Genomic DNA, 21,903 nt, shown 5'->3' with positions numbered 1-21,903 from the left:
GAGAAAAAGAACCTAAAAGACAAAATAATAATAATAATAATCATCATCATCATCATCAAATTTGAGACGTACATAGTATATATATAAAAGAAAGGGTTGAAAGAAATGCTTCATCCGGTTTTATTATTGAAAAGGAAAAATCTTTTTCAAAAGGAATAACGATTTTTTTTTTACTAATGTGTCACTTTTTATAAATTTATTCTCAAAATTAGTATTTTGAAACTAATTATCTAAATGCCACTCTTTTGCCATAGTGACAACTAATTTACTATTTTATTTTTAATTATAGTTGTTTATAATAAGTAATATAGAAAAGGTAATATTTGAATAATTAGTTTCAAAAAGTGACATTTTAGTACTAAGTTTCGAAGAAAATAACATTGGTAGAAAAGCCAAGAAATGACTTAAAGAATTCATGGGATTTCCCATTATTTGTTGTTAACACTAGTGAAGCTCTGTTTCAAGATTTCCAATTCTATGTTACAGAAAGTTTTTAAAAGACTGTTTCTTATGCACACAATTGCCATTTCAGGTTGCTCAAGCTAAGGCTTATAAGTTATAAAGGATACCTAGACCTTTTCTCTAGATTATATGGAACACTAATAATACAAATAAAAAATCTTGAACTTGGAACAAAAAAAAAAAAAAAAAAGCTTCATATGCTACAAATTTTCTCTGCTTGCTATGTAATAACATGCTTCAAAAACTGGCGATTAGGCATTGCTACATTTATATAATTATATTACATGAGGAAACATTGTTTTGGATGAATAGCTTACTCATGATTTTCCTTGTAACAAAAAAAAAAGGAAAAGGAAATAAATATAAACAAAGCATTCATCATTCATGGACTTAAACTTGAGGACCAGATGCAAATAAGCACACAAGGCCACGGAACACTTGAGCTGAAAGTTGATGAGCTTCAAGTATCTCACCATCTAGATTCCATACACTCTCCTTGCCCATAGAAGTAAAAGTAAATGTTGGGGTCTGCAAAATGCATAATAAATAATTTTATTAACTTATTCAAATGATAAAATGATGGATGGGGATTGGAGAAAAACCAACCTTATGATGCTCAACAAATTGAAAATTTAATGGGCTTCCACCACTTTTTGTTAGTTGAATTAGGTGCCTGCATTATTTAGTGCAAATAGAGAAATCTTACTCATTCTGCAAAGTTGATACAAATACTTATACTGATCACTAATACTTAACTAGCTAATTACTCCCTAATGATCAAAAGGATACTATTATTTGCATTGCCAACTTTTCACATGGCCTTCTTAGTGAGCCATTGGCAACTAGACCTTACGTGACACTTATAATGAGTTGGAGTCTACAAAAGACTCCTAACATGGTTGTGCAATAAATCATTAACCTATTTATTCCGAGGATGATTGCTCGTGACACAAACAAGGCTATTTTCAAGTTTTATAAATAAAAGATTATTATAATTATATATTATTCTAATAATTCCTTATAATATCATATAAGATATAGATTATCTATCAACTAGGGAGATGTAATTTACTGATTGGAAGTTCAAACCTAAGGAAGAGAGTGAATTCTTTTCCAACTAGGCTCTGGGAGTCCATTTCAAAGCATTGAATGATGGACATAATTCAAGCAGAGATTAGGTATAAAATATCCATTTGGGATAAGGAAAAGAGTAAAGATTGAAGATGGGTGAGATGTTTGTGGTAGAGAGATACGTCGAGATTTAGATCATCAAAGGTGATATTTATAGAAGAATAAACACGACCATAGGGAGCAAGGCAATTGTAGGCTTTGTACAAACGATTATAGCACAATAAAATGCAATCAATCAATCAATATTGAATTGTATGTGTATTGTGATGTAAGATTTAGATCAAATTAAACAAAAGGAAACCAAAATTAATTTACCGTATTACGTAGGATAGTAGTTCACGTTCCAATGCATGCAATATTCCATATATGATAAACAAATTTGAGTTATATTCGTTAAGAAAATTATAGTGTATGAAAGAAAGATCAGCGGCATGTACCGTAAATAAGAAGCATGCGGGCACTCTCTAATCAATATAAGATGAAGGAAACCATCTGAAAGGTGTGCATCAACCACCAACCCATCAGGTGCTTTATCATTTCTGCAAGAGATTAAAGCAGCTCCTACGCTAAGAAAACGTCCTTTAGATTTCTTCCATTTTCCTCCTTCGGAATACAAATGAGGTGTTAGGCTGGAAATTCCAGTAGATGTAGGATCTGAATTTTCATTGCAAATTTTGCAATCAACACAACAAACACGTCTTTCTGACTTTCGTGTGTTCAATTCTGACATGTTGTCTTCATGCCTCCTTTTGGAAGTTAAATTAGGTTCATCTGATCCAACATCTAGATATGCTATTTCGGCTTCATATGACCTAAATGGCGATTCATTCAATAGAAAAGAAAAGGAAACAATTATAGGGTTAAGAAATAATAACAATGCAATTAATGCTAATAAAAACAAAGAGATACTTCCATCAACTTGTAATGCAAGGTATTTAAGTAGAACAAACAAGTTAAATTGAATAACCATCTAGATACTTATAAGTATTAGAAGTTTTATGCAAGGTAGCAATATATTTAAATTTGACACTTATTTATAAAATATGTGAAACATACTACAAATAGGATATCAAGCCACCAATAAGCATTTCCAAGAAAGAAATGTCTATAAAGATGATGTAGACAACTAGACTACCGAGAAATTGTATTGATCACTTTTGAACAATGCCGAATGATGCATATCTTGAGTTTTTAGCCCATTTGATAATATTTCTCCAATATTTGTTATCGAGCATATATTAGTAAATAGTAATTGGAATGGTGACTATACAAAGTTCACCCACGTATAACTAGAAAGAAAGAAATGTTTGAAAGTTTACCAAGGTTATATACTTTTAGTGGGAAAACAAAAAGTATACATATGTAAACAAAATCTTTAAGAGTGGGCTAAGACTAGAAAAGTTTCAATACTATAGATTTTATTGGAACTGATGAATTGAAAATCAGTTCTGTACAATTAATTCGTTTTTTTTATGTTTGAGGGATAGACATGTCAATAACTTTCATATATGGCATACCGTTTAAAATCATTAGGCTACAATTATTGATTTTTAGGTAAGAAATGGCCAGTGTTGATATATTGTAAACCCTTGTACAATTTTTTTTATTATGAAATAGTGGTCATATGATTATATTTTCCAACTTGGTATATCTCTGACCAATAAGTCTAGCATTCAAAATATGATAGTTGAAGTAGGAGTAATTTAAGAATACCTATGCTTTAAAAATACCATTGTTCCTGCATAATCATAACGCTTAGGACCCATCCATCGATAATTCTCACTCTCTGTGATGACATCACCATAAAATCCATACCTGAGAATGTTACTATTTAGAATAAAGTATTAACCAAAATTTTTAAGTCTCACACAAAATTAAGCATTCACAACAGGTAAAGATCCAACTAGTGTATGCTAAATGACACTATGATGCATATCTCGAAGCCTATAAGCTACAGCAAGCATGAAGAAATCTTCCAACTACTCTTGGCCTAAATGTGGTAATAGAAAGAATAAATATGAACATAGACTAACCTTTGGTAGTTACTAATGATAAAATCATAGATGGAATTATAAAACGGGTTATCCAAAGCAGTGAAAGTATTTGAAAATATTCTGTTGGTAAGGCATAAGTAGTGAATCCAAAGTCCAAAGAACTACTACAAAGCTATTCGAAAATATTCTCATGTAACAAAGTAAGAATGACTCTTCATTTGAATTCCTCAACTTTCAAAATCATAGTGTGACAAATATTGAATCTGTAACCGGTTAAAGTCAAACACATTTGTTCAAATAGAATGAGTTAAAGTCCGCTAAAGTGAGAGAGGGACTGCACAGGGGAAAGGATTCTAGTCAATTTATTTTGGGTTAATGTTCACTTTGGTTCTTGTAGGTATGCGCATGAGTCATTTTAATCCCTGTATTTGATTAGTCAAAATAGTCACTGTCGGTAACAAACATGAGGGACAAAGTGACAAACTTAGCTCATGTCAGAGGACTAGATTGAATCACGCTTTATTGCTTATGTAGTTACATGAACTATTTTAACATATTAAAACCTTGAACACCAAAATGACTAATGCATGAACCTATAGTAACTAAGGTAAGCATTAACCTGATTTTGTTTTGACAACTATAAATATTAATAGACAATTCAAGTATCAAAACCAAACACTGTGTATAGCCTATAACAAAAACAAGGAGAGTAAGAACAACTTATATGACTCATATAAGTGATGATATTGTCCAAAATTCAACTTGCTCTAGAAAATGCAGGAATCCATAATTTTATTGGATTGAAGCCAAAGTATTATAATATATTGATATATAAAGAAAACAAAATTTTGCATGAATAAAAAAAATATGTACCCAGCAAAGGAGGCTGTATAGCGCATATATGGTTGGATCTCAGATCTCGGAGTGGCTTTCCACCGTACAATTTGAGCTATGTCGAGGCGCACTCTTTTTCCAAGGACAATATGTAACGCAGATGTTACAGCATCTCGAGTTCCAGTTGTACTACAAAACACAATTATTAGTTTTTTATTATGAACCACAATAATATAAAACTATATAGACAAGAAACAAATATTGAGTGCACAAATATAAGATGTGTAATATGTAAATGTGCAACATCTTGTAATGTTTTGTTTGACATACCAAAAAATGAAGTCAGACGAGGTGAATTCAAGTGCACTTCTGTTCTTACCTAGAACTTTAGATTAATCCACAAAATGATATTATATAATATTTCAATCTGTTCAGTTTCCAAGTAACATTTAAATCTTACCTTTGAGGTCTAAATTTTGGCAAAAGCAAATATACATATAGTTTTTGTCCTTTAGCTTTGAAAATGAGATTGTCTTTTTACTATTCAATCCCAAATTATTCACCTCGCGTCAATCTCTTATGATTACCTTATTCAATACATAATCTCTAAAAGTAATTTTTAATTTTTATATTACAAAAGATATTCTCTTAAGCTTAATTCTGAAATTTTCTAATGAAACACAAATTAATTCCATTTTTAATAAAAAAATTGCATTAAGATAGGAAGAATTTCCGAGTGAGGATGAGACATCCATGCAGAGATAATGAATATATGGATAAAACCCAATGAGTTAGACAATCTAATGAAGCATGCCAATCTCTTCAAAATTTAGTTAGTGAAAAAGCCATCCATCGTCTATTGAATTGACCATGAGCTAAGCACCAAAAGAAATACAATGAGAATAATGTCAGAAACAAAATCAACAGTGAAAATACAGAGTGTAGAAGACCATTTGTAGGCAAGAATATATATAGGGGGGGGGGGGGGGGGATTGTAACTAATTCTATCAAGAAGGTAAAGGAAAGAGAGAATATTCTATTTGTGGTTTTGTAGGAGGCACATAGGATTGGGATAGATGTAGTCATGTAGAGATGGGCTATCCCATAAAAAAAAAAAAAGAACCAAAAGCGACAAAGTTGTGTCCTCTCAAAGTACTATGGCGAGAAAGAATTCGCCCCTTGAAGTGCCAATATATGTCTTATTGTTTGATTGCTATTCTTTCTTGTAATTTTATTTCTTGATGTTTTCAAATGAACAACTAGAGTTGTTAGAACTCTGAATTTCAAATATCTAAACCTTGTAGGAAGCAGTAATCCTAATTATTATGTTATGATGGGTTAATTTATCAATCATAAATCTACTAAATATCATCACCGATCATTAAGTTAGCAAGTGTCTGTCTAAGTCTAAGGGATGAACCATAGCTTATCAATTGTCATCCATATGTTTTGCCTCTTGGAAGCAAAAATGATACTATGCCCTAGAAAATAAATTGTCTATTTGTTGACAAAGATATTATTCAAACATATTTTAGATATGAAGATATCAAATCATTCTATTGATTAAAAAAAAAAAAAAAAAAAAAAAAAAAAAAAAACTCACCACATAACAATAGCATCAGTTGAACCAGCAGGAATAAGTCCAATTCTAAAGCGTTGATTGAGAATATGAAACTCATCATCCGTTTCTCCTGAAACTTAAAAAATAACGAATTTTGGTTGGGTTAAAGGAGGACATTGTTAAAGAAGGAAATTACATTAGGGATAACAAAACATCGAGAAAGGGATCGCTAGAACAAAATAAAATAAGCTCAAAACAATGACACATTCTCCTTTGAAGATTCAATATAACCTTATTTAGTCTTTATAACTTTGATATTGCTTTTCTTTTCCTCCTTTCATCCATTTTAGTTTAGGTTGAGATTTGGAAAAGATATCTTAATACAACTTGATATATAAAACACTTATTATTTAAGTTATTGTATTTTCTACCACATCCCATATAAGTGAATGTGTTAGCTGTAGAAGCATTGATTGGATGAAATAGAATGAAAGATTGAAAATTGATACTCACTATTATATGATGCTTTTGCTGTAGATTGGTCTTCACTTGAAATAAAGGGAATCTTATCTTCACATTGTTCAGGGATCTCTTGGGCGCTTTCATTTTCTTTGAGAACTGATGAATCACCATTATCATCTGCTGGATGAACAAAGTCTGAAGGAGTTGGTGGGTTGGGAGCTTTAAACCTGGGGGAAAGGAACCCATTGAGGATTTCATTGAAAAATCCGTCACCACCCTGAAACCACTCCACTTATAAATTAGAATACAATAATTAAAGAAAAGGGAACTTGAAAAATATTGATACAGCCCGCTGAAAGATACAGGGATATCAAGAACACACTAATTCCCATTTACTATTTTGGCTCACAGTCAACTTATCATTCTAAAATCACATCAAGGCTACACATTACTACTTATTTCCTTTATGTAGTAATTAATGAGACTGATTCAGTAATACATAATTTACAAAATAACAATGCTAAGGTCTTGTAAAGATTCCCTCTCACCTACAAAAAAGAGGGAACTCCACCACTTTCTTATCAATATCGTTGGTTCCATGAGCCTTTAAAAGTTTATATTTGCTACTTTGGCTGGTCTTGGCTAGAAACTAAGGCCATGAAACTCATCACCATATTCACATGACTCATTTTATTAAGCTAATAAGCTAGACTGGTCCCTATTTCACAGTATTACCATATTGTTCTATATATTGAGCCTTAAAACAACTTTGCTTTAATTACTTATGATAAGAACATGAAGAAGGCAAGTATGTTCTTACAACAGCTACAACACCATCATAATTGTTAAGCTCCTTGTTTGTCATAGATGACATCACATCAAGTGCCTGTCCTGCTCTCTTTGTTACAATCACCTGTTGGAAAATAGCAAGAATGACTACTAGAATACTGATCATCAATATTAAACAATAATGAATATAAACTTTAGAAAATCACAATGCAAACTTGTTTGTTCTAATTTACAAATAGAATCCCAAGAAAAAAAATTTATGACATGAATAAATTTAATAGTACTACGATTAAGTATAGCCATGAAAAATACCAAACATCTCAAGAAAATTCAATCAAAATAATGTATTTATCATCTCAACGCCTATCATAACCCAAATAATCACCAAACTAATATTTAATTAAATTCAGTTTTAACATAGTCAATTTTTATCTCTTAGTCTAGAGTGAAAAGATTTTTTGAGTGGTCCTCATTAAAGCCTATCTTAGGAAACTCAAACACTATGACTGTTAGATCACAAACAAACCAAATTTGTATTCATTTTAACCTTCGCTGTTAGTGGTAAGTTTTTTTCAGGCTACTTGGCTGCTTATCTTGGAGTGGCTTGAAGGAAGACTACTTGTAAAGCAAAGGAAAGCTTAGAAATTAGTTTCTGAAGCTCTAATAAATGGAAACAATTTATTATTATAAAATTGAAACAATATTTCATATTCAAGATCAACAATTAAGAAATGTGAAAGTTATGGAAAATTATGACATATTAAACTCCATATATGAGAAGCATTAACTTCATGCAAGCTGGATAATTTACACTTTAGCCATTGACCACAAACTAAAAAAATATTTTAAGAACATTTTCAAGATGGAGTTGGTATAACCTATTTCAAGATAGGATATGACCTTAGAAAAATAAAATGGAATGGACTTAAATATTTATCAATATAGCATCAAACTATCAGCATGGTCCACCAAAGTAGTAAACCAAAATTAATTATGTGAATGATTTACCTTCGTTTCAACTTTAGCACGGGAGAAAATAGGACCCACAGCTTCCCAGGTTTTACAGCCATTTCGTTTCCCACTCTTTGGATTAACAAAAACCTAATGAATAAAAAAACAATCTCTAGGAAATGTTCATTTCAATCAAATCAATTCAAGTAGAAATTGAAAATTATATAGCAATTATTGAACCAATAGTAGAGTATACCAAAAGATTCCTTGGCCTTCCAACATCACGATCCAAGAACACATTGAGCTTGTTTACCCACATTTCACATACACGAAAATCTTTATGACCAAAAGTATATGTAGTGGGAATCCACTGAGATAGCTGATTCTTGCTCCTTATAAAACCATGGACCATAAACCGGTACAGCTGCACAATCATAAGAAAGATATAACACCTTGGAGCCTAATAAACTTGTAAGGAAAACAATTAATAATGAGTAACAAGGACAAACCTTTATGTCATTTCCAAAAAGTAGGTGCTCAGTAGCATGAGGCAGGTTTGTTATATGAATCGGACCATGATGGGATAATTCAACAGCATATATGTCAGAAAGTTTTATCTCACTAGCAGCTTTAGACCTAGACTTAATGCCGAAGCAAATTGAACCATCCTGATCCATTAAACATTAAGATAAATAGTGTGAGATGAAACCAAAGTATACAATACAACAACAATAGCATTTGATCTCACTATTCATTGCACAAACAATGATTATACTTGTAAACCTAAACCATTTCTATAGGGTTGGGCATGGAATGAGAGATATAGAATTGACCCGTAAGATAAAATACTGAAAATCCTTATCGGCAATACATATACAATACAGCAACAATAGCAAAAATGATTTTCTTTTTCTTTCAAAAAATAAGTCAACTATCTAGATAAAATTCTGTCGCTGCATCATATCCTAAACCATATCTATGTACAAATAATTTAAATTTACATTCATGTTATCATCTCTTTATTTTCTTCTCACTGTCCCTTTACAAAATCATATAAGGCAAGACTTTACCATGTTTTTCCACATATGGTGTTGCTCCAACTCTCCCTAATGTGTTATTAACTCATAACCACTTTTTACTTTCTACTTTGTACTATTTAGTTCATCAAAAATAATATTATGTTCCTCTTATTTCAAGTAAACATCAAAGCTGTTGATCTAAAAGCCTAATCATGTTTGAGTGCTTTAACATTCATTGGTATCATTTTTAGATCAATAATGTCATCTCAAAATCTATTTTTGATTCATTATTTTCCCCTGTTTTCCCCTCTCTTAGCCAATACCACATCGTGATAACATTTTCAGCCACTACTTTTTAACACACTTACACACAATGTTCTCTCTGGCTAGACCTACCGGTCGCTTCATTTCCAGTGCTGAAAGCTGCATGATGCCTTTTCTCAAGCTGTGCTTTCTTTTGTTGCCATTGGAGTAACATCCACAATCACCATCAACCTCTCCTTCCACCATGGCTGACTATGACAACAAAAAAATAAAACACTCCATAGTAAAATAAAAGCAAACAAAAATCATCAAGTATATATTGTCAATAAATAATTTTTAGTTAGTGATTTATATGACAACCTCCGGCCACGAAAGAAGAATGGACTAGTTAGCAAATATCCATAAATCCATAAATTTAGGATTTTAAAGACATCTCAAAGCTACAAACTAAGGATAAAATAATAACCATCTATTTTACAAAACATTAATCCAATGTTATGCTCATAAGCCATATAAATGTAATTATCTTTATGGAAGAGTAATCTAACCCCAATTGATCATTCTATACAACATTATATTAATGTAAATTAGTCCATCTTAATGATCCTTATCCTTATCCTTACATTTCCCATGTAGTAATAATGTCAAGTAAAAAAACCTGTGGGATTGACTATGGTTTTGCATGTCACATTAGAATCACATACATACATGAAGTGTAATGGATCAAACAACGATACATCAAAAGCGAAACGATTAAACTCACAGCATTTGGTGAATTAATTGGTTCCCAAAATAGCCCATTCGAGTTGAAGACGAGAGACACTTCACCAACATGATCTAAGAAAAACGTCGAGCTCAAAATTGATGAGTTACCGTGTAAAGGTGCACCTGGATGAGAATCTTCTCCCATGAAAGCGCAATCGTTTCCTTCTCCCTCCATTCACAATGGAAGAGTCAAGGAAACGAGATTGGTTTTGTTTGCCCCAGAATTTTTCAGGCTCTGTTAAGAACAAAAGAAGCCTAAACTAAGTAAATTTTGGGATTTTTGTAGAACATCCACGTTTTGAATTTACAAGAAGGAAAATTGAAGAAAAAAGTAAATTATGTTCGTCTTTTTTTCTTTTTTCATTTGGATAATTGGATTTGAATCATGGACGCCATTATTGACCCAATTTAGTCTATGCTATTGGTAGCTGTCTCATTCTGAGTGAATTATGGACAAGAAAAATTTTAACACAAATAATTAAGAGAAAAATAAAAATAGAGAAATAATTTTTACTTTAATTTTAATTTTTAGAAAATTAAGGAGTTCTTAGAGCAAGTTTGAGCTACTATATGAAAAATGTGCCTACAATCCTACACAGTAATTAGGCCCTATTGTATATGTTGTATGATATGATTAGAGTTTAGAGGAAAGTAGTTTTTTTTTTTCCTTTTTTGTCTTGAGAAAAGTAGTGCTCATTAAAAGGTTAATTATTGTAGAGTTTTTTTTAAATTTTATTTTCGAAAAAATATTTAATTTGGTTCTTGACATTCGAACCTCAATTTAGTTCTTAAAATTTTAATTGCCTTAATTTAGTTCCTAAATTTTTCAAATTTTAATTACGTTAGTCCCTGCGGTGATTTTCGTCACAGAGACAATTGAAAAGTTTATCGATTAAATTGAAGCAATTGAAATTTCAATGACTAAATTGGGACTCGAGTATAACTCCAGGAATTAAATTGAGTATTTTCTCTTTATTTTCATTATTCTTTTAATGCTTTTTTTATTTTAGAATTTAATTTCAATAAATTGATTTGTAAAAAGTTTTTTAATTATTTAATTAAATTTATATATTTAAATAACTTTTTAAATAATAATTTATTATTGATTATTCGTGTAAAATTCATTATTTTATTTATGTATATCGTCTTTGTCTTCACTTTATTAGTTAATAATTTAATATCAGCATCAATGTTAATAATTAGTCTATTGCTGGCAATGAATTGTTCTATACACAAAGTAAGATTCGAACTCCCAGTACTTAAGTGAATGAATAAGCTAACCACTCAACCAACTCAAATTATCGATAGATAGTAGAGATACATATGAATAATGCAATAATAACACTAATAAAGGAAAGTCTACTGTACAGGATTTAAGTTTGAGTCTAAAAGGACTAAGGAGACATTCAAACTCTATCTGCTATCGAGTTCCTCAAATCTTTCTAATTAGGTCAAGGGATTAACATAGTTAGAAAGAATAGTCAGATTAAACTTAATCCAATAGTTCCTTCAAATTGGGTCAAAAGGTTAAAAGAGTTAGAAAGAATAGTCGAATAGAAATAGTCAAAAAACGGCAAACTCTTAAATGGAGCTCAATACCACAACAAATTAGTTCTTAACTTGTCAAGTTGAAAGATACCAAGAAAAAAAAAAAGAAGAAATATTCAAACAAAACCAAATATGACTATCAGCTTCTGACGATAACAACAAATAAATGAAAAAGAATCCTCTCACCTTTAATTTATTCTCCCTCAATACCTTAGCACCAATGTAAATGGATTGCTGAAGCCATTATTTGATGAAAGGATCTAACTTAAAGACATATGTTCCAAAAGACAACATTATGGCGTTGGGACGAACTAATGTCCAAATCTTTTATACTATGATGATGAATCTTTGAAGGAGAATCATTTGTTATCATAAGTACAAGGTTTGGGATTTGATACATTGTACATTGTGTCATTCCCCTTCGATTTCGATGACAATTTTTTATTTTTTACTTTTTTTTCCATTGAATTTGATGATCTAGTTGATGAAGGCATTTTGTGCTTGCAGAACAAGAAAAGAGAACCAAAAAATTGGAGTGAGAAGATGGAAGGTTATAAACTAATATAGGAAATTTGGAATATTGGTGGTTGATTTTACAAGAATAGAGTCAAACAATGACATATTTGTTGCAAAAAAAATAAAATAAAATCATACTTGATTGTTTGTTAACTTTAAAGAAAATTATACTTACTATTCAAGTAAATAAATCATTATATAAAATACATATATATATATATTAGACCCCGTGAGGCACTGGAGTAAGTACTTATTTACTTACACTAATACAGAAACTGATTAATGGTTTACTTATTTGAGGAATAGTGGCAGTATGGAATTGAATTCAATAACTACAATCTTGCATAACTATTGCAGTTGTATATGCGGGTTTCTTGGAAATCAATGCAGCGAGAGAGTGCAGCTGCAAGGTTTTCCAGATCTTCTCTTGTATGCACTGCGCTCAGAGCTACCCTTAGCCTAAATAATAGAGATTTGGACAGCATCCAATTAGTTCTGTTTTAACTATGAGCAAGTTTTGAATCAAATAAAAATGAAGCATTCTGGAAAATTTTGGAAAGACCTGAAAGAACAAAGTCTCTCATAGCACCAAAAGTCCTGTTATGTACGTTTGATAAAATAGTCCATCCGTAAAGGTAGCGATAATGGAGATGCGTTCATGATTGGACCATCTTGTCAAACGTTCATAATTGAAGAGAGCCGTGGGAGACTTTCATTTTTCAGAGGTATTTTTGGATTTTAGTGGTTTAGTGTTTATAAATCAAATATTTTGTTTGGAGATTTGTGTGTTAAATAATATAACTAAATCAAATCAACGAACAAATATTCATGAGATTTGAGAAATCAATTCAGTTCTTCCTTCTATTTTCTCTTTTTTAACAACTCCAAATTGTAAACCAAACCAATTATAATAATTTGTAACTCCAAAGGTGTTAAAAATAAATAATTAACTTGCAACTCCAAACACAAATTGTAGTTGAGATAAATAGTGAGGATATCAAACCTGCATGAGTTAGGAGGCACAGTTGGTGGTCTGATAGCAGTGACATGGAATCCAGATTGCAACAAATACCTGCTCCACAATGATTGAAAATGCTTAGCTTATTGAAGAGACAGTGAGCAGTGGGAACCAACATAAGAAACCTTACCGGCTTGCTTGTAGTGCTTTGTCTTCGCTTCCTACAATTAGCGATATAATGGGACTTGTAACTGGGATTCCTGTCAGCAAATGAAAGTCTTTCACCCTGTTCCATATAGCCTTTCGACGCCATCCCTCGTGTTTTGCAACCGCAACAGCAGCTGGTAAATTGCATGTAGATTTCAAGGAATTAATAGTCATCACAAGGCAATGTTAGCTAAACATAAGCAAAAGAAATGATAATGCTTAAATTTAATCTTTGGATGAATATTTGGAAAGAGGTGTACGGCAATGATCACTTTGAAAATTGTGGGTATGCCAAGCAGTTCTTCTTTGCATCAGAATAAAATTGCAAACCCTATGACACTCTTGTATTTCCAATATCCACAACCATTTTCTTTCCTCTCAAATTAAAATTGATCTACAGTTGAGCAATATTGTGAATGCAGAAGAATCATTCAAATAGAATCACTCTGCAGAACTATATGATAATTATCCCCTGATACTTGACGGATTATAAATGTTTCAATTTAGTCTTGACTCTTGAATAAGTCGTTTTTACCTTCGTAATATTAGTTTGCCGACAAATCGACTCATTGGGTGGATTTGTTAAGTTGAACCAAACAATCTTCTAATAACCAATCAATTTGTTCACAAACTAATTTTTCGAGGGTGAAAATAATGGTTTACTCTTCTAGAGATATATAAAAGTACTGTTCAGAACATGAAGAACTTCAACAGCTTTCTTTCAAAGTTAAAATTGGACTTAGCTTTTGCTGATGGAGATGAGCCATTACAATGACAATAGTTAAAAGTGAGAATGATAGATAACAAATCTATCATAAGGGCACACCGGATATCAACATGTAATTGGAAATAGTAACTAACAGGTAATAACAAATGCATTACGTGCTTGAGTATATCAATCCATGTAAGAGATAGGAGCTCACCATGTGCAGCAGCTGCAACAGGAACTGGTGTAGCGGTTGAAAATATAAAAGAACGACCTCGTGATTGTATTAGCAGTTTCCACCTTTTACTATAAGAAGTCATAGAGTAGCACTAGTCATTCGTGAACTATTCATGAAATGTAATTCTGTATACGGTGTGGATGAACCCCAAAATAAAATGAATCCAATCTTCGTTCCCTTTAAAAGGACAACGGTATAAATACCTGCATGCTATAAATCCTCCATGACAACCTGCAGCTTTACTTAGAGTACCAACGCATATGTCTACATCCTTTTCACAGCCGAATTCCTCAGCAACGCCACCGCCATTTTTGCCACAAACAAATGTTCCATGAGCCTGAATATACACAGAAATTGGAGTTTTAATAGCTTGTAATTGTGCTAGACTATGTACCCGATAGAAGCCATCTTCTTTTTGGCCTAGACATTTGCTAAAACTGAAACAGATTAAGAGGCCTTACATCATCAATGACTAACAAAAATCCATGCTTCTTGCGAAGGTCTGCAAGCTCCACTAGTGGTGCGTAGTCACCATCCATGCTGAACAAGCTGCAAAGAATTGGATGAGCCATCAATGACATGGAAATCTTATTTCGACAGAAGTACTGGCTGTGCGTTAAAAATAAGACTGAGCTACGTAATAGACCAGGTTGAACTGTGAACTGGCCATTTCTTTGTTTCAAATATTTTGGATTCAACTATAGTTTATTTACAGTTCATCCCATTCAATCTCAAACAAATTTGGATCACAAGGGTATACAATTAAATCCCCTAACTTCACCTATTTACCGTCCTTGTTTAAGAAGGTATATGAACATCAGTAACAAATATTGTTAGGCTATAAGAAATAAATATTTATGTATAAACAACAGCAATTTTAAACCATGACCATTTATTTCTACAGTTCCCTTTTGCAAGTAACAGAGCAAAATGACTAACCTGTCAGTTACAACAACTTTTCTTCTCATTCTACAATGTGTTCTGTCAAAATCATAGAAGTCAGAACAAAGTCAAGATATTGATAACCTACACCTGAAGGGAAACAGAGAATCCACTTAAGACTATGTAAACTACAGGAAAAGTAAAACATACAAGAGCATATTGAGGTGGGACATATCACAATGCCTATATACGAACACCTTTACACTTTTTTGCCGCTGAGCAAGATGAAGACCATCAATTATTGATGCATGGTTTAGTGCATCGGAAAAGACGGCAATCTTTTCATCCTCGGCAGTCACATTTTTTCCAGCTAAGAGAGAACCAATACTTCCTATTGTTGTCATCAAGGCCATATTGGCAGCAAACCCTGTGGGACAAAGAAGGCAATCCTATAGCATGGAGGTTAAACCAAAAATGAGTTAGCAGTTGACTTATTGTCCAGACTTAAGAAGTGGCCAACCTCATAATATGTTCCTTATTATCACAATGTGCATATATATTATACAAGTAACTTCCCTAGTATTAACGTGTAGGAAATAATGGTTAGATTCAAACATGACCATTGATGGCATATTCGTAGTTAATTGAAATTGCGACAAACCAAAAGTTAAATAATTTTATTTCAAACATGACCATTGATGGCATATTCGTAGTATTGTTTCCCTGAAAATAGATTAATTGCCAGTCTTGGTAGTGGCACTAACACAATCTATGTATTCAACTTATTTATTATTTACTACATCAAGTAAATATATGACTGCAAGCAACGTCTTTCTCCATAACCTTCACTAAAGAGGAGTAATTCTCAATGTTGAACAAAATAAATAAACAAATTTTGCATCAAATTCTACCGAGCATTATTATTTTCTTCCCAGTATTCAATGACTTCTAAGTTTCATCATAACTATCAGTTAAATAATCTTAAATTGGGCAACAAGGCAGAGCTAAGTAATAAGCAAAACATATTCAAGACAGTCCTAACCTCTTTCTTCTTCATATCTGCCAAGCTTGACTCAAGCAGCCTATGATAATTGGTATATCCACAAATAAGGGCAGATCCCCTTGGTCCCATTCCATGTTCTTGTGCTGCCTGATTTAGATCAAAGATCACTACGGCAATGAGCTTTGAAGAAAGAAAAGTGACGACACAAAAACCTATACACTAAAGTTCTGAAAAATAAAAGATACAAGATCCTTCTAAATTCAAAATGACACCTTTGCGGCAGCCCTTCCAATAGCCGGATGGGAACTCAAACCAAGATAGTCATTTCCAGAAAACAAAATTAACTTTTTAAACTTCTCATTGTATACCCCAAATCCATCATCACCAGCAGCTGTGTTATAACCAATCTCATCACCTAAAACCAAAAAAAGGAGGCAACCATAACATCAATAATTCCAATGAAGGGTAAATCGTATTCATGCATATGACAATAATGAAGCTCTAATATAAGAAGAAATTAAAACATGCATACAGTTAAAAGAGTAAAAACATTTTGAAGGGTACCAGAACTTGGAGTGTCATGCATCCATCTGAGGAACGTGGCTTCTCCAATCTCCACCTCCACAGAGGCCCTGTCCCATTGCTGCATTTCATCGAACACCTCGAATGCACCTCTGTCTTCCCTAAACTTTGGAGGGTCTGGCACGTTTTGAAGCACAGCTTCAAAGGGAATCATTCGGTGATTCCCCTTCCGTAGGCAAATGGGTCTTAGAGATCGAAGGACGTTGAGGGAGTCGAGGGTTGCAAGTGCCTCTTCAACCCAGTTGTCCCACCATGCACTTGGAGTAGCCATTGCCTCACACTCTCGTGTTTGTGTTTGCTACGTTTGTTTCTTACTTTCTTTGAATTAATGAGCAGTGCAGTTAAAGTGTTTGGCTGTATGCTATGCTTGGTTTGCTTAGGCTGAATCATCATAACCACCATAAGTAAAATTACTATGTTACCCTTTACTATAAACTAAATTAACGACAAAAGAATAAATAAGTGTCTAATTTAGTAATTTTTTATACCGCAGACATTTAAATTCTTAAAAATTAACCAATTTAAATTAATCACTCGATCAATTTATTCGTCCGCTTAAATAAAGGTCAGCAATTTATTGGCTAGCAATTTATTCGCCACTGACTTAACCTATCAGACCAGGAAAGCTAGAAAATACTGTAGAGAACAAAAAAAAATCCTTAAAGATTTGAAAAGACATATACGTCCCTTGGCTTTTCTCAAAATTAATTATCAATTCAAACCCTAAACAGACCCTTCACTCATCACTCTCTCTCTCTTCTTCTGTTCCCGGAGACGCTACTACTGCAACCACCGTTCGCCGTGCCGCCTCCGTCACCGTCGCGCCGTTCGTCCGAGTCTTTGTACGTTAGCTGGTAGCCTCCACATCTTGTTCGCTGCCCTATCTCATCGTCGCCGCCCTTCTCACTCGTCTGCCGTCGCCTTTCATTGTTGCTCCGTCGCAGGTAGCTCTCTCTCTCTCTCTCTCTCTCTCTCTCTCTCTCTCTCTCTCTCTCTCTCTCTCTCTCTCTATTTTTGTGTATTCTAGCCTGAGTTTTGCAGTGTTCATTCTTGATGCGGGTTTTTACTTTTTTTTCCCTCTAATTTCCATGAGTAATTGTTTTTGTTTTAGAAATTTTCAATTGCTTGATCTTTGCAAGGAAGAATGTGAAAATTGAGCTTTGGTGTTGCTGCTTGTTGTTTTGCTCTTGTTGTATAAATTTTAGAGTTTAAAATTCTGATTCACAAATTGGAAGTGTTAAAATTGAATATCAGTGTGTACCAAACACAAGAATCTTTCATTCCCAGACATATTCTATTCCTGGGAATAGAATTTATGGAATTGAAAATTCAATATGCCTACTAAATGGATAGTAACCGTTATTTATGAATGATCTTAGGAAAGGAATCTTTTCCTAACAACAATGATTCAAAGATGAGCTAGATCATATAGTAACAAGCAGTTCCATTTTTGTAATTAATATTTCCAATTTGTTCATTCCCTTTGAAGCACTGTTTCATTTGTTCTTGTAGTTGAGTGTTTCATGGCCTCCAAAACAGAAAGTGGGAACTCAGGTGGTACTGATCAATCAGCGTAAGCAAAATTTCCTCTTTGTTTTCATTTCTTTGTATGTGAGCTTTAAGGGGTTTTTCTTAATAGATGTGTCAAGGGATTGGGTGACATTGCTTCATTAAAGTATTCTATATTTGTTCTCTGTTTTGTGTTGTGCTTTTATCATAAGGCGTTCTTCTCTTCATCTTCCATGAAATTTCTCTTTTATTTATTTATTTTGCATAAAAGGGGGCAATTATGGGTTGGGTGGGATGGCTAATGGTCGTTGCATTTTATTCAGGCCAAAGAGTACATACAAAGATCCAGATGATGGACGGCAACGATTTTTGCTTGAGTTGGAATTTGTTCAATGCCTTGCTAACCCCACGTATATTCACTGTATGATTTTCGTTTGACTTTTTATGATTTGAGAGTATGAACTACTTTGATAATCTGTTAGATTTCATGTATTTCAAATGGTTTGATTGGAAACTAGGAATAAATTCTGGAAAAAGGATCTTGCAAGTAATTGGCATGCTTTATCATCTTTTAAGCGGGTTTCTTGATAATATCTGTCTTGGCATAAACTTTAGGACATTGGCTTTTATAATGGGGGATTTCTTTGACAAATTTGGGATTGGGTAGCTTGCACAACAGATGTTTTTAGTAATTTCTTTCTTTTGTAGTAATGATATTGCTGTTTCTAAATAAATAAAGCATGCTTGGGATTTGCTTGTTTGTCTTAGCCACCTATGTAATGTTGTTTAGTCTTATTCTTATACCTACTATTTTTAACAGATTTAGCTCAAAATCGGTATTTTGAGGATGAAGCTTTCATTGGATACTTGAAGTATCTTCAATATTGGCAGCGCCCTGAGTATATTAAATTTATTATGTAAGTATTATTATCAAAGCATCCTGCTGAAACTAGAACAGAGGAATTATGTAATACAATTTCACTAAAAAGCAATTATTTCAATCAGGGAAAAAGAACTGAGAATTTTAATCTCCGAATGCATAATATCAATTTTCAATGTCAAGGCAAAGAACTTGAATTGGTTCTAGCATCTATTATTATGTGTTTTGCCATCTGCTTATTTTGCATGTCTGTTCAAAACATTGAATCAAAGCTAGGTTGTTTTCCTGATGGTTACTCTCTTTTTACAAATGATAGGTATCCTCATTGCCTCTATTTTCTTGAGCTTCTACAGAATGCAAATTTTCGCAATGCAATGGCACACCCTAACAATAAGGTAAAGAAGCAACATTTTTATATTCTACCTTCCTATTTAATCATGCATTCGCCTATATTACACCATTACCATGTATTCCTTTTATAGATCACATTAATGTTGCTAAGACAGCTAAGATAATTTGAGTGCATATAATAAAATGAGACGAAAATTGAGGTGTCCTTTTTGGCAATCAACCTGACTTTATCCGTCTTTTTCTGGGGTATTTAATTTGTATCTCTTTGTTGGTAGTGTGATCATGAGATGGTAGGTAATTTGGTATTGACGATGATAGCTTTTATTCTCACTCTGCTATATTTATCATACGTCTCTAATAGACGATTAGTGTAGTTGATTTACTATGAACTACCAAGAACCAAGCCAAATGATTTGCATTGCAAGAATTGATGTATTCGGAATAAATAATGCTTTTTTCAAATTCTGTAATCTGTTTGTATCATGTATTTTAGGAGCTGGCACATAGACAACAATTCTACTTCTGGAAGAACTACAGGAACAATCGGCTAAAGCACATTTTGCCTAGATCACTTCCTGAACCTACTGCCACAACTGCGCCTCCTGCAGCTTCAACTCCGGCTCAGCCACCTGTGCCTGCATTGCCACCAGTACCTGCCACAAATGTTCCAGTGACAGGTTCATCTTCTCAAGCCCCTTCTCCAATGCCGTATGGTATGCCCCCTGGATCTGGTCTTGCAAAAAATGACATGAGGAATCCTTCAATGGATAGAAGGAAGCGCAAGTGATTTTTTAGGGCATGTAACTCGGTTTTAAAAAGTATACAAAGTATTTATATTGAAGTGGTTACACTGATAGATCAAAGTTCTTATGCAACGGAGTTATTTTTATTACTTTTGTATTGCTTTTTTTAAAATTCAGTTAGGATAAACAAAATTTTGCTTTTGAAATGCAGCCAGAAATTGTAGACTAAATTATAGAGGATTATAGAGTTTAAGTGTAGCTAGATATCTAAATTATATGATATGAACTGCTTTTTGAAAAATACGAAAAGTAAAGTATATAACAATAAAGAGTCACAGTAATAAATGAACAATATACGCAATTAAGGCATATAATAATAAGGTCATAGTATTAATATTTAATAGTACTCAAACATTAAGCAAGTCTAGTGATCATTGTAAAAGAGAATTATTGAGAAAATGAACATAGACATCAAGACCAAAAAACAAAAACAAAAAAACAAAAAACAAAAAACATAGACATGATTCAAATAGATGATTCAATCCATCCTTGCAGAAAAGGGTATACTGAAGCCTTTGAAATGTTGAGAATGGTAACACTGTAAGTTGCACACCGGTGTTTGTTTCACTTCTTGCGTATGTTTGGAGTCTGTTGCTCAAACCTGAAATCTTAAACCTGAAAGTGTGTAAATTTTAAAGATTCGCTAAAATAATAGGCATGTATTAATAGTTGATATCGCCATTGACAATTATATTAAGAGCTTGTCAAAAAACCATTTAACATGAGAAAATAATTTTTTTTTAAGAAAAGAATTTATTTATTTAAAATTCAATTTTATAATTTGAAATGATTATAATATATTAATAGAATAGAATTCAAATTTAAAGAGTTTGAGAATTGATTTGGAAATTAAACCTCTTTTAGTCTGATTTATAAATGAAGGAAAAATGATAATTGGAATTCTCAAAGAAATTCAAATTATTCATTTTTAGTTGTTCTAAAACAAAAAGAAATTTAACTCTTGAATAAATTCTAATTCCAAATAAACTCTAATTGTTCCAAGTATAAATATATAGTCAAAATTTCATAATAGAACTATTCCTCTTGATTACAAATGCATAGTAAAGTTTAGTTTAAATTTAAATGTCATAAAACTTACCTAATGGGAGCCATTAAATGGATGAGTAAACATCCAACACAACCCTGGTTTATTTTTACAAAAAATAAGGCAATCTCTGTCTAGAAAAAAAAAAGGACTTTTGAGTCTTCAATTTTTTTATTTTGAGATAATACGATTTATTTATTAAAAAATTTGTTAAAAGTTTATATTAAAATATAATTATGTTTATTTATATTTTATATATTATTTTAGAGTAAATTACTAAAAATGAGATTCGGATCTTCTAAATTTTGAATTTTGTTTTAGAGGATAAATTGTGATCTTTCACCATTTATTTCATAGGTAGAATCAAGAGAAAATATGAGAGAGAAATCATTCAATGATGAGTGATTACACTTTACCCTCTAAAATGAAAATTCAAAATTTAG

At 32.4% G+C, this 21,903-nt stretch overlaps 3 protein-coding genes across 6 annotated transcripts; 1 reads left to right on the top strand and 2 right to left on the bottom strand.

Moving 5' to 3' along the window:
- Nucleotides 1-638: 638 nt before the first annotated feature.
- On the bottom strand, nucleotides 639-10,610 carry LOC130955706 (ceramide kinase). 4 transcript variants are annotated; one of them, XM_057882635.1, is made up of 13 exons: nucleotides 10,231-10,610; nucleotides 9,600-9,719; nucleotides 8,694-8,852; nucleotides 8,441-8,608; nucleotides 8,242-8,334; nucleotides 7,265-7,357; nucleotides 6,496-6,721; nucleotides 6,025-6,112; nucleotides 4,461-4,610; nucleotides 3,307-3,408; nucleotides 2,031-2,405; nucleotides 1,069-1,135; nucleotides 639-990 (listed from the first exon to the last, which is right to left on the bottom strand). In XM_057882635.1, exons 1-13 carry the CDS (start codon nucleotides 10,405-10,407, stop codon nucleotides 853-855), a joined length of 1,956 nt encoding a protein of 651 aa, XP_057738618.1. In that variant the 5' UTR covers nucleotides 10,408-10,610; the 3' UTR covers nucleotides 639-852. The 4 variants fall into 4 exon arrangements, with proteins under 4 accessions (XP_057738618.1, XP_057738619.1, XP_057738620.1 ...); XM_057882636.1 differs by having other exon boundaries at nucleotides 6,025-6,118; nucleotides 9,600-9,715; nucleotides 10,341-10,610; XM_057882637.1 differs by having other exon boundaries at nucleotides 640-990; nucleotides 6,025-6,118; nucleotides 10,341-10,589.
- A 1,821-nt stretch (nucleotides 10,611-12,431) lies between these two features.
- LOC130955986 (8-amino-7-oxononanoate synthase) lies at nucleotides 12,432-17,231 on the bottom strand. Its single transcript, XM_057883001.1, has 11 exons — nucleotides 16,855-17,231; nucleotides 16,563-16,705; nucleotides 16,330-16,437; nucleotides 15,498-15,736; nucleotides 15,345-15,386; nucleotides 14,867-14,954; nucleotides 14,609-14,742; nucleotides 14,385-14,473; nucleotides 13,445-13,595; nucleotides 13,300-13,368; nucleotides 12,432-12,755 (listed from the first exon to the last, which is right to left on the bottom strand). Exons 1-11 carry the CDS (start codon nucleotides 17,141-17,143, stop codon nucleotides 12,629-12,631), a joined length of 1,479 nt encoding a protein of 492 aa, XP_057738984.1. The 5' UTR covers nucleotides 17,144-17,231; the 3' UTR covers nucleotides 12,432-12,628.
- A 328-nt stretch (nucleotides 17,232-17,559) lies between these two features.
- On the top strand, nucleotides 17,560-20,504 carry LOC130955948 (mediator of RNA polymerase II transcription subunit 31). The gene is made up of 6 exons (XM_057882962.1): nucleotides 17,560-17,816; nucleotides 18,385-18,445; nucleotides 18,705-18,802; nucleotides 19,202-19,298; nucleotides 19,578-19,656; nucleotides 20,106-20,504. Exons 2-6 carry the CDS (start codon nucleotides 18,396-18,398, stop codon nucleotides 20,397-20,399), a joined length of 618 nt encoding a protein of 205 aa, XP_057738945.1. The 5' UTR covers nucleotides 17,560-17,816; nucleotides 18,385-18,395; the 3' UTR covers nucleotides 20,400-20,504.
- Nucleotides 20,505-21,903: the final 1,399 nt, after the last annotated feature.

This window comes from Arachis stenosperma, chromosome 10, assembly GCF_014773155.1.
Source record: "Arachis stenosperma cultivar V10309 chromosome 10, arast.V10309.gnm1.PFL2, whole genome shotgun sequence".
In the NCBI taxonomy this organism is placed as follows: Eukaryota; Viridiplantae; Streptophyta; class Magnoliopsida; order Fabales; family Fabaceae; genus Arachis; species Arachis stenosperma.
This window is presented reverse-complemented; position numbering and strand designations above follow the sequence as displayed.